The following is a 12,154-nucleotide window of genomic DNA, read 5'->3' on the forward strand; positions in this document are numbered from 1 at the left end:
TATATTATCTAATCTATTGCTAAATAATACAAATTTTAAATATATGGATCCTGCTAGAAAGACAATGGACTATTTGTACAATGTGTACAGCTATTAAGTTATAAAATGAACATCCCCATACTATTTAGAATAACCATCCAAATACTAGCGATAATAAACATCTTCCAGATTCACTAAGGATCGAACTCTTGACTTTTCAGATCTAGCGCTCTAATATCATGTCATGATACCACTTATCCCAAAAGCTTCAGTTGATTGGAAAAAGATAACACTAATGATTATATCTCTAATACTCCCTAAATCTCCATTGTGTGTATTGTATAAATATTCCATTAACTCCTCGCACTTTCCCTAAATATATATACTATATAGTCTAAAGAAGCATAGAATTTAGTTGAGGCTCTATAAAAGAACCCCTCTTCTATTCAATTCAGTTTGACTTTAATTATTGCTGTGTCATCTGTCCCTTTTAATCATTCAATGATAATGGCTGCCGCAGACACCAAGATTCTCTTCATCGGAGGCACCGGTTACATCGGAAAGTTCATCGTGGAAGCGAGTATCAATGCCGGCCACCCAACTTTCCTCTTGGTCCGAGAGTCAAGTCTTTCCAATCCAGAAAAGGCATCACTCATTCACAAGTTCAAGAACTTGGGTGCCCAACTTGTTTTTGTAAGTTTATTTTTTCACTCTTGAATCTTCATTTTTCACTACTTATATTAATTTTCTAAGTTTGGGAACAGGGAGATGTATATGATCATGAGAGTTTGGTTAAAGCCATCAAGCAGGTGGATGTGGTGATTTCTACTATTGGAACCATGGAAGTAGCTAATCAAGATAAGATCATTGCTGCAATCAAAGAAGCAGGAAATGTTAAGGTAAATTACAAGCATATTCAAATTTCTTGTACATTTTTCTTGATGCCTTACAGAAATAACTTCAAGTGAAATGATTACATATAATTGATGAGGCAACAAAAGAATATGATAGATTATTCACATAATGATAGGTCAAGCTTGTCCCTAGAATATGATATATCATCTTCTAAGTTGATCATTAACATGATGGAAGCTTGTGTATCAAGAAAACTTATCATGAGCTTGTTTTAGCAGAGATTCTTTCCTTCAGAGTTTGGAAATGATGCAGACCGTGTTCAAGCTGTAGGGCCAGCAAAGAACGCATATGCCGTGAAGTCCCAAATTCGCAGAGCTGTCGAAGCTGCCGGAATTCCTCACACCATTGTGGTGTGCAACTTCTTTGCCGGCTACTTCCTACCGAATTTGTCACAACTTGAAGCCACAACTCCACCAAGAGATAAAGTTGTTATCTTAGGAGATGGAAATGTCAAATGTAAGATTAAGAACACATTTTTTTGCATCAAGACCAAGAAATATAAAAATTGGCACCTATCTAAAAACATTTTGCTTTGATTATATAGGTGTTTTCAATAAGGAAGAAGATATTGGTACTTATACTATCAAAGCTGTGAACGACCCAAGAACGTTGAACAAGATATTGTATATAAGACCCCCAAAGAACATAGTATCCTTCAATGAATTGGTATCTCTCTGGGAGAAGAAGATTAATAAGACACTAGAACGGATTTATGTTCCGGAAGATCAAGTCCTGAAGCAAATTGAAGGTTAGTTATGATGTGTAGAATTTGTTATTATTATTTAATTATTTTCCCTCTGCTTCTACCAATTGTATTACAATCTTGTGAAAATTTCATGACACCAAGATTTGAGGGTAAGTTGTTGAATATATGCATGTTTGGAGAGTTCTAAATTGGGTTGTTTCCTGTTGTTGCAGATTCTCCTTTCCCAATAAGTATAGAATTGTCAATTTGTCACACAGTATATGTGAAAGGAGGTCATACTAGCTATGAAATTGACCCACAAGTTGGAGTAGAAGCTTCAGCACTATATCCTGAAGTCAATTACACTACCGAGGATGAGTTCCTTAACCAGTTTATTTAACATGATTATGTTACTTGGAACTCAATAGTTTCAATGTTCACTTTGATCTTTTTCTATAGATTTTGTGTTTTAATATCATTACCAGTATTCAGTAATGTTGCACTTGTTTCTGTAAGAGGAGGAGGAGATGTTGAGTTATCAAACATCTCATTATAGAAAACTTGTGTTCTGAAATTAAAGTGTGGATGTCCTACTAATTAATGGAGCATGATTTTTCTTAATATGCTTTCACTAATAGCTAGTAAGTGGGTTAGATAGATAATTCATGATACATGTTTCCACTAATACCTAATAAGTGGGTTAGTGTTTAGATTCAATTCTCATCTATAAATGGATGCTAGCTTCAGCACAACAACAATAACAAGCATAAGGGGACTAGTCACTTATTACGTAATGCTAGCTCATGTTTAATTCTTGTGTCTGATTTTTATATACTACAAAATCTATTCTCTTAAAAAAAATATTATTCATATATCAAACACTCTTGAAACTCTAAAAGTATTATAAAGAAAGCAGAATTATCTCGTAAATTAACAAGTACTATATTTTGTTAATATCATCAATATACAACTCTTCTCTTCTTATATAAATTTGTACATTTATTTATCTACTTCCATCATATTTTTCACAACAGTTTGAAATTACTTTTGTTTAAATTACATCAAATATCTTTATAAGCTTTCAGAAAGGCGAAAACCATGTCACGACTGTGACATAGATGGCATATTCAATATTCACATTTTATTTTATTCTTTATCCAAGAGAAAATATTATGCCAGTTCAAATTGCTAATAAATCTGTTCGTAATCAAGATTTTAAATTCTTAGCAGTACGTTTAGGCAGTCATAAATTGCCCTACCAGCAGCACTAAAAAATTGATGGTCCTTACATTACAACCCGCTTTAAAGCTGACCACAAATAATAACAACTCTATTAGGCATTAGCTGCTATTTATGATAGTATTAAACTAAATCAAAATTGGCTTTCAAGAAGGGCAGGAAAGAAAAAATGTTCTACTCGATAAACATTAATACCTATTGCACATTCCACAACAGCAACTAAAAGACAAACAATGTGAAGATCGTAACAAAACTGAGACACGAGTCAAGAAATTGCATTTCAACCTATTTTTCATTTATTCCCCTTTCTTCCCTTCTTGGCAGGGGCCTTTGCAGATCCCTTACCCTTTGGGGCCTTGCCCTTCGTCTTGGAACCCCCTTTTCCTCCCTTTCCCATTCCATGTTTCCTAGCATCCTTCTTCATTCTCCGATCAACAAGGACTTTTCCCTTCCCAGTCTTAACTTGAACACCTTTCTTTGCAACTACATACTCTTTTTGAGGTCTCTTCGGAACAGCCTTCTTATATAGTTTGTCGATTTGCTTCATCTTTGAACGATCAGATATCTCTGTCTGGTCCGATATTGCATTTGCTTTCTTCCGTACCTTCTCAAGCTTCCTCGTTGCAACACGTTTCTTTCGAGCTTTGGCCTCCGCAACCTTCTTTGCAGGCCGAGCATCGATTTCTTTAAACTGTGCTCTCATTGCAGCAATTTCCTCTTTGGTGATAGGCTTTATTGGTTGCCGGTGTCTCCTTTCCTCATCTAGAAACCACTTAGGCAATCCCTCATCATCAAACATGTACTTATTATATGCATCATCCAGTATCTCCTCCCGCTTCTTTTTCCTAAGCATCTTCTTAGCATAAGCCAATATCTCAGCTTTGGTTTCAACATCTTCCTCTGATTCATCAGAAGATGAATCATCACTTGAATCAGTAGCTGGTGCGGGAACTATCTCAAAATCCTCCTTTTTCTTGGATGGTTGGGATTGTGGGGGATCTATGGTCACAGAAGCCTTTGTTTTGTTTTCTTTATTTTTTTTTGTTAAGGAGACACTCTCTTTAGGCCCATCTATATCCATTTCATCTTCACTATCATATTTACCAAAGTCACCCTCCTCTACAGCTTCAGCAAATAAGTCCTGACTAAACCATTTATTTTTTATTTCCTCCTGGGTGGGCTCTGCCCCATCATTGAGTGGAACCACCAAAGGATTTGCTTCTTGATCACCCTGATCTTCATCGGAATCATATTTGGACTGAACAATATCATCATCCTCACCATCCTGCACAGTAAAATGCATAAAATTTCCTTTTGCAACCCACAATAAATATGCACCCTTCCATGGGTCTATACATGTTCTACATGACAAGCATACCAGTCCTTAACAGTTACTTGAGAGCAAGCAAGCAAATGCAACATATCAACAGGAGAACAGAACATGAAAATTATATTGCCAGTAGTATGGAGGATACGTTTGGATCAAAGGAAGGGAGAGGACAAAGGGACGCAATGAAAGAAAGGGGATCAAATGATTATTTTTGTTCCCTCCAGTTTAAATAATCATATCATAATCCTCAGAGTCTTCATTTCCCTATATAGAACTCTTGAACAAGGTTGAAACCTTGAAGAGTTGAAGGTTTACCTAAAACATTCCTTCCTCTTCCTTCTCCATCGAACATAAACCAAGGGGATAAAAAAAAATAGAAACTATATGACAGGGATAAAACATGGAATGATAGAAAAATCTAAAGTAGGGGACACATGCGCACATGGGCAGAGAGAAGCAAGTCTACAAGGAAGTCTAAGTAATACGCATAATAATGAAAATGAAAGATCCATTGTCAATACCTCCAGAAGTTGGGACTCTACATCAACAGATTTCTTACTACGCTTCCACTGCTTTGTGCTCCCTCCCTTTTTTACCACAAACCGCTCATAAGCTTGTTCAAGTAGATCATCCATTTGTTCATCATATCTGATATCAATTTATGTTCTTCGTTAAATATCATTACAAACCAGCAACAAGAACTTAAGGGTTAGCATAATGTTAAGAGCCCCACATAAAGAACCTGTCAATCACCTTTTACGTTCTTCATCAGAATCTTCTGTGTCGCCAGAAGAATGCTCCGCACCTCCATGAGTTGCTTCATCTTCACTGTCTTCTGCTTCATCCTCAGCCCCTTCATATTCAGTGGTATCAACAGCTACAAGATCCTTCTTACCCTGAAACCCCATGACAACAGATTAACAAAATTAATCCCTACTGGAAAAACTTCTCTAACCTAAAGATTATTTGCAATTGAAGCACATACCATTCAGATATGGCTACACAAAATATACAAAATCAAAACAACAGAAAAAATATCCAGTCCCAAAGGTAAGACTATTTAGATTTCTCATGGAGATCAAAATCATGATTCCTGTGCACATATCCTTTTGGATTTTGATGTACTCACTAAGTGTTAGTGTAAACCTCCCCATTATAAAGGGTAAAAAAAAAATCAATTATCAGGAGCATATCAACCCTATTTCCAGAGAGTTTAGAGGGGAAAGAAATGCAATTCAACAGGTTTTAGATCCTTTTCTGAACTGAAAATCCAAAAGAAACCAAAATGATGAAGTCAAACCTTCATAGATGAAAGTGAAAACAACTCTTGATCAACATAACCATCTTCTATTGCATCCATTTGCATCCCTGTTGCCTTTCGTGCCTTGTCCTACAAATTAACAATTAAAGTAATAAATACGTATGATCTCATCCACTTATAAAAGGAACTAAGAAGTAATAATCAAATTTAGAGTGCCATGATATATAGAATATTAATACAATGAATAAGGTTTTATCCTATTATTTTGACCAGATATCATATTCAAGGACGTTATATAATTCAGTATTATGATCTGCAAAAAATATGTCAATACTGATGTTGAATAGATCCTAAAACTATGTTCCAGTCTAAAATTAGTCAATAGTAACAGAGACACTAGATACCTTGGCTCTTCTTTTTGCAAGGAGCTTCTTTGCACGTTTCTTTTTGTGATCCATTGTATAAGTCAGCTCCTCCATTTCATTGAGTATTCTATCGTCTTCATCCACCTCAGGAACATTCTCGGCTTCTGCTTTGGTAGTGGGATCAGGCTTTTCAGTGGGTGCAAGAGCTTTTCTAATGTGAATTCGCCACCTAAATGTAACCAACAGATGGAAAACCGATCACAACAGAAAGAATTGCAACTATATTGAGGATTCAGCATTGTTAAAATATGTATGCATAGTCGCCAATGGGAAAATGTATGTCAAAATCAGAGACTTGGGCCAAGCAGGTACTTTAGAAGATGCTTGAAGTCTTGCTTCCCCAAAACCCTCAAATCATCGCACAGAGATTTCACCTGACAAGAAACGACACACAATGAATTTAAACTAAAATTATCATTGTTCAAGTATCCACTAATAACTATGAAACTAACCAAAAATTATACACAAGTACCTCTTCAGTTGTTAATTCATGATCCATGATTGGTTTATCAGCTGGATCGGTAAAGGTTATGCAAGTGACTGAACCAAGAATATCGAGAGGAGAATCCGACCAAATGAATTTAGCAGCTGATGACTCCTTCCTTAAAGTTGAGAGTCCATCTTCATAACTGTAAAAAAAAAAAGAAATTATCATTCAGCAACAGCATACCATGTATTTGAACCACAAGACAGCTACATCAATGGTTTTCCAAGCACAAGAAATTAGCATTTAGCAATAACAAATATGCAGAATTTACCCATCACGATGCCTCTTTTGCTTATTTTCTCTAAGTACATCCACCACCTGCATTAACAATTCACCAAACGTGAGTAAAACACAAACCCTAGCTTCGCCAATCCAGCCCAACCTTCCCGAAAATAAATTGTTTTACCTTAGCCTGCGGTTCAACGGACCCCTGAAAGAGATGCTTCACATCGAGAAGCCGTGGATCAATCTTAGCAGGTGCCTTGTACTTCAACCCCAAAACAAAAATCTCAGCAGACTCGGAACGACTAGCAGGTGGCTTTTCCACCTGAACCTTCTCAAACAACTGCAATCACACCAGCAAAGAAAAACCCTCAAATACAATTCTCAGTTTCTAACCCAACCATGCACAAAATAACAAACGAAATCATCACTCACCTGCTTCAAGCAAAATAGCACCGAACTATAATCCTGCGACCTAAAAACCTACCACACCAAAAAATAAAACCAAAATCAGACATAAGAAAGAAATAGCCAATAACTAATAAGTAACAACTAATTTCGTTCTTAATTTTGAATTCGATTCTTCGCATATGAGATTGATAATTAGATATTACCTTGGTGACGAAAGTGCCCTTGGGTGCCAAGAATTGAGTTGCGAGCTTAACGGCATCGATGACAAGGGCATTCTGGGACATGGCTTCCTGCGCCCAAGCGCCTCCGATATTTGGAGAACCGTCGTGGAGTATGACGTCGAATGCGGTGCAACCGTAATCGGTCATGAGCTTCTTGACGCGGCTCTTACACTCGGGCCTGGTGATATCCTCCTGGATGGCGATGGCGCCGCGGATGGGGGCGATTGGCGCAAGGTCGACGCCGATGACGAGGTGGCCAACGGGGACGTGCTTGACGGCGACCTGCATCCATCCTCCGGGGGCGGCGCAGAGGTCAAGGACGGCGGAGGCAGATTCGAGGAAGTTGTACTTGGAGTTGAGTTGGATCAACTTCCATGAAGCACGGGAACGGTAACCGTGATCTTTTGCTAAGTGGTAATACTGATCCAAACGGTGCTTCCCCTTGGCTTTCGCTTTCCCCATTGTTGCTGCTTCACTGAGCTTCCAAGGGTTTTGGTTAGGGTTTTGGGATCGCCCAGAAGGAAATGCCAAAGGGGCTCAGCGGTTCTTCTTCAAGTTCAAGGAAGCTATACAATTCAAGTTCGGGTCGGTTTTTTCAAACCCGTTTTCTTGGGCGTTTCTCTCTATTGGGCCTGTGCAAGAGTTTAACGGGCTCTACGAGATCTATGTTCCGATAGGATCTTTTACATTTGAAGAAAAGTAATAACCGACCAAAATCTGGCAACCATAATGAAAGAAAGACCCGAAAAAATTAAAAAAGGAACTAAAATATAATTCAGTAATGCCATTTTTCTGATATAAAAAAACGTAGTGTTACTCTTACAGTATGTAGGATTAAGAATGTCAAACCTTGCGATAAATTGGGCATGGTTATTTTAAGCCAATGAATGTTAACAATTTAAGTAGATCCTCTCAATTAAAATCTACACTTGATATAACCAAATGGATTTCCAATTAGTAGATCGGTTGTCATAATTATGGCTTGTCAAAGTAATTTGGTTCAATTTACAGTATTCCAGTTCGGCTGAACGAGAATATTTGACTATTTTGTTACCATCAAAGAGAAGAGGGTCCGCGATGAACCTAAAATTTTGAATATCTTTTGTCTTGGTCCAATATGGTACCTACAACATTTTTTGGTGGTCACTGTTGTGTTGTAAGTTCGAGTCTGAAATTGAGAGCAAAATAAAGTCTTATTGGAATAAAAAGTATAACCACTATTAGTTTTTGGTGCATTATCAAATATTTAAATCTTGATAGCACGACATTTTCATCTCGACACATGATGATATCAATTTGAAGCCAATGAATTGTCACCTACGTGCCGTGCCTAAACAGCTCAAAAGGAAGTCCTCTATCAAATGATGGAGCAGTGCCAGACATAGAATTAATATACCATGTTCCATAGGCTCAAAAATGCTATTTTGAAAAAGTGCTGGAGGAAGCCATCTCCCTTCAAATGAATGAAATTATAATAAAAGATAACACGTGGGGAAAGAATACAGCATCACAATACAATACTAGATTTTGCAACAAAATCTAAAACTGAACCAAATATTGATGCATATCAACAATGTTGTTCACTGCCAGCATTAGCATGTCTTCTGTTTTTCATAAAGCGGGTTGGACACAAATAATATTTCTGTAACTGCATATTGGCATCCATAATACTGACTACAAATTCCGCAAGATAAAGGAGAAAAAATAACTATCCTGAATGTTCACAAAACCTAACTTTGAGATCTGTATTCTTCAAATCGTGACATGACAAAGCTTTTAGTCTGCACGACTGCCACTGCTACTGGCAGAAGATCTCTTCCCAGTGTACTTCTGTAAAAATATCAAACAAAAATGGAACATATTATTATCTCTCAGGAAAACTGATTACTGATACCAAATAGAGCAATTATGCTTCAGCTGAACTTACTGTTAGTAAACAATAATCACAAAAAGGTATACTATGAAAGGCAATATGAGCATCAAATTACCTGTTTTCCAATGTTAAATGGAATATATTTGTACTTTATCATGTGCGCAATTTGACGCCTCATTGTAAGGACAAAGAGAACAATCCAGTAACAGAGCAATATAGGCCAGAAGACAGGAACATCAAATACGGAAAAGAAAGTCATCACAAATGCTATGCAAAAAGCCTTAGTGAAAGAATACCTGCAGTCATATTCAAATAACAAATCATCAATCTCATCCATCAAAACAGATTCAATCAAACTATTCCGATACATAAACAGTACAGTTTAGCTAGTCAATTGTGCAAATTACATTATTTGTTGAACAAATATAGCACAACACTTCAATGAAACCAGGATCTTTCAGGAAAACTAAGCTAAAAAAGATCAACTCATTCCACCAAAATCAATATAGTGATTATCAAATATGATGCCATTCCAGTGATGCCTCTTATTCTCCGTTTAAAAACTGGTTTCCATAAAAGCAGTTTCCATAGTGGTTTTGAGACCAGATATCCATAGTACATTAATAAGAACAGCCCACTATAAACTTCAGTGGGTTGGATTCTTAAATCTTAAAAACTAAAAGTTTGTGTATTGCATTGAAATTAACATGAAAATGACCAGAAAATTAACACAAATAGCTAACCAGTCCAAAAGTTATAGATAAATAAAACTTGAGAAATGACAAATTGGCAATTTGAACTAATTACAAGTATGAAATTTACTAATTTAGAGAGAAAAATTATAATATCGGGACAATAAATTAACACAATAATCTTTATTAGACTTGATAAACCAACATAATGGAACTATACGATCCATAAGAATATTATAGCACATGTATGTCCAGAAGTTTTCAATATCCTGATACATCATCAACATAAAAAATTATACATGAATAAACATTTCTTTTCTCCTTTTTGATAAACATGGATAATTAAAATAGGATGCAAATAAATGCCAGCGGTCATAACTCAACTTAATTATTGAATGGTTAGCAGGCAGTTGCATCTACACGCACATGCGAGATGATCATATGGAAATGCAAATATACAAAAATGACAAAAAGTTACCAAAAACAAGGTGGAGCTCACAATAAGACAAGTGCCCAATAAGAGATATAGAATCAGCAAAAACAAAAATGTACTCCCAAATTCAATTAAGGTTTAGCAATGATGACAACAAAGTTATGTGCAAATTAACATACTATCAATGAAACAGCAGTAAAACCCCTAAAGTTTACCAAAACTTAAACTCGGGAAGCCGTCGAATGAACGGTTTGAACTCGTCGGAACCCTTAGTGGGAAGCAAAGGTCCATCAGCATTAGGCTCCAGCTCAGGATCAACCAAAGGGGACAAGAACCCAATCAAGAGGTTCAGCAAGTAAATTCCAAGCCCATAAGACACAATGTAAAATCCCTGGATATAAAAAACCCTCAAGACATAAATCGACACGATTGCCAAAGTCCCAATCCACCTATAGGTGGCGTGAGGCGTAGATTTATCCAGGTAATACTGGAACATCTTTGAGAATTCCTGCCACCATTGGTTCACGGGTGCAGCAGCAGCAGAGGCACTGCTGCCTACAGTTCCTTCCATCCAATTCACAAACCTAAACACACAGAAAGAAAAACCAATTGAATCCATTCATTCACACATTGCGCATCAAAACAGATATCAAAAAACAAAATAATTCACAATAAATTCGAAAATAAGCAGCGAAATAACGGATTTTAGATCATCTAATGTTCAATCTAATACAAGAATGAGGAATTAATCGAGATCTAGGGTTATGGCGAGGGAACGGGAAACCCTAAGATTGTTGAAAAAATGGAATTGAAGAGAGATATTACTGTGGAAAACAAGAAATGAATTGAAGAGAAGAATAGGAGCTGACCTTAGAGGACGAGGGTTTTGGGAGGCTTCGGTGGGAACGAAGATGATTTCAATTGAGAGAAACCGAAGAGTTAGCAGATCTGCAAGGAACGGAAGATGCGAATTTGGCGTTTATTCTCTATTTTTTTTTTTTTCCTTCTTTTTTATTCTTTCTTTCTTTTTTACTTTTCCGTGTCGTTTTATGTGTTTTACTTCGTTCGTTCGTTCGTTGGGCACTTGGGCGTGAGATTGAGTTGCGCGTTGAGACTTGAACGGCAGATCTCTCCTCTGTCGTTTGACTGTGATGGGGAATGGACTATAGACTAGTGTGTTTACTAACTTACTATTTCAGTATTTCCTTTCCAAGGGGGTATGGCACGTGATGTGAGATGTAATTCTGCTGTAATCTTGGGGACAATTCTGTCATATCAAATTATGGCAAAGTCTTTTTTCTTTTTATTAGAGAGAGAGAGAGAGAGGACTATACTAATGCTAATTTAGTTGTGTGGTAGTCAAATTGATACGGTATATAGACGTTGAATTTATGTTAGGTTTTTTTTAAATAAATAAAATAAGAGAAAGTATACCGAAACTATAAAGCACGGACATTCCGTTGAGTTGTCGTGTCCATATGTCGAATATATTTCGGATACGATACTCATCAACACTCGTTCGATACGCATGTCTGCTGTGTCCAACTGTGTCTTAATAAAAAATAAAAAATTCTTCTCCGAACACACTTGGACATACTTAAATACCATCACGTGCCAGCGTATTCAGCCTTATTCTTAACATATAAAATTATTTTATATTTTAATACCAATAAAATGTCAAAATTTTATTGTAATTTATCTAAAATATACTTTATATTTCATATATATGTCGTGTCCCCGTATCTTATAAGATTTTAAAATTTGTGTGTCCGTGTATCCCGTGTCGTGTCGTGTCCCGTGTCCGTATCAGTGTTCATGCATCATAGACGGGAAACAATGACTTGAATAAATAATGTGAACAATGATTTAAAATTGGAAGGTCAATTATAATTAAAATTTAGATTTTTAAATTAAGTATCTAATTATGAAATTTTAAAATTTGAAAAATTAGGATTTGCAATTTAAGCTATTCCCACTAAAG

The 12,154-nt window shown here is 36.4% G+C and overlaps 3 protein-coding genes across 3 annotated transcripts; 1 reads left to right on the forward strand and 2 right to left on the reverse strand.

Moving 5' to 3' along the window:
• On the forward strand, positions 392–2,200 carry LOC107628877 (isoflavone reductase-like protein). The gene is made up of 5 exons (XM_016331502.2): positions 392–672; positions 744–878; positions 1,113–1,350; positions 1,439–1,642; positions 1,813–2,200. Exons 1-5 carry the CDS (start codon positions 481–483, stop codon positions 1,977–1,979), a joined length of 936 nt encoding a protein of 311 aa, XP_016186988.1. The 5' UTR covers positions 392–480; the 3' UTR covers positions 1,980–2,200.
• On the reverse strand, positions 2,778–7,741 carry LOC107628876 (putative rRNA methyltransferase). Its single transcript, XM_016331500.2, has 11 exons — positions 7,158–7,741; positions 6,979–7,026; positions 6,728–6,886; positions 6,593–6,639; positions 6,307–6,463; positions 6,147–6,208; positions 5,814–6,003; positions 5,449–5,538; positions 4,902–5,044; positions 4,670–4,796; positions 2,778–4,103 (listed from the first exon to the last, which is right to left on the reverse strand). The coding sequence occupies exons 1-11, from the start codon at positions 7,635–7,637 to the stop codon at positions 3,111–3,113; spliced, it is 2,496 nt and encodes an 831-aa protein (XP_016186986.1). The 5' UTR covers positions 7,638–7,741; the 3' UTR covers positions 2,778–3,110.
• On the reverse strand, positions 8,626–11,255 carry LOC107628875 (protein RER1A). Its single transcript, XM_016331499.1, has 4 exons — positions 11,043–11,255; positions 10,389–10,757; positions 9,164–9,344; positions 8,626–9,005 (listed from the first exon to the last, which is right to left on the reverse strand). The coding sequence occupies exons 2-4, from the start codon at positions 10,742–10,744 to the stop codon at positions 8,952–8,954; spliced, it is 591 nt and encodes a 196-aa protein (XP_016186985.1). The 5' UTR covers positions 10,745–10,757; positions 11,043–11,255; the 3' UTR covers positions 8,626–8,951.

This window comes from Arachis ipaensis, chromosome B03 (assembly GCF_000816755.2).
Source record: "Arachis ipaensis cultivar K30076 chromosome B03, Araip1.1, whole genome shotgun sequence".
NCBI classification, from domain to species: Eukaryota; Viridiplantae; Streptophyta; class Magnoliopsida; order Fabales; family Fabaceae; genus Arachis; species Arachis ipaensis.

Bases quoted from the DNA above. Each gene is read 5' to 3' on its own strand.
- LOC107628877 (XM_016331502.2), top strand. From the start codon at position 481: ATGATAATGGCTGCCGCAGACACCAAGATTCTCTTCATCGGAGGCACC. The intron at 1,351-1,438 runs GTAAGATTAAGA...TTGATTATATAG, and splicing joins AGGAGATGGAAATGTCAAAT to GTGTTTTCAATAAGGAAGAA. The intron at 1,643-1,812 runs GTTAGTTATGAT...CTGTTGTTGCAG, and splicing joins AGTCCTGAAGCAAATTGAAG to ATTCTCCTTTCCCAATAAGT.
- LOC107628876 (XM_016331500.2), bottom strand. From the start codon at position 7,637: ATGGGGAAAGCGAAAGCCAAGGGGAAGCACCGTTTGGATCAGTATTAC. The intron at 6,887-6,978 runs GTGAGTGATGAT...GTGTGATTGCAG, and splicing joins TGCTATTTTGCTTGAAGCAG to TTGTTTGAGAAGGTTCAGGT. The intron at 6,640-6,727 runs GTAAAACAATTT...TTGTTAATGCAG, and splicing joins CCGTTGAACCGCAGGCTAAG to GTGGTGGATGTACTTAGAGA.
- LOC107628875 (XM_016331499.1), bottom strand. From the start codon at position 10,744: ATGGAAGGAACTGTAGGCAGCAGTGCCTCTGCTGCTGCTGCACCCGTG. The intron at 9,345-10,388 runs GTAAACTTTAGG...ATATGACTGCAG, and splicing joins CTTCCCGAGTTTAAGTTTTG to GTATTCTTTCACTAAGGCTT. The intron at 9,006-9,163 runs GTAATTTGATGC...ATATTTTTACAG, and splicing joins CATTTAACATTGGAAAACAG to AAGTACACTGGGAAGAGATC.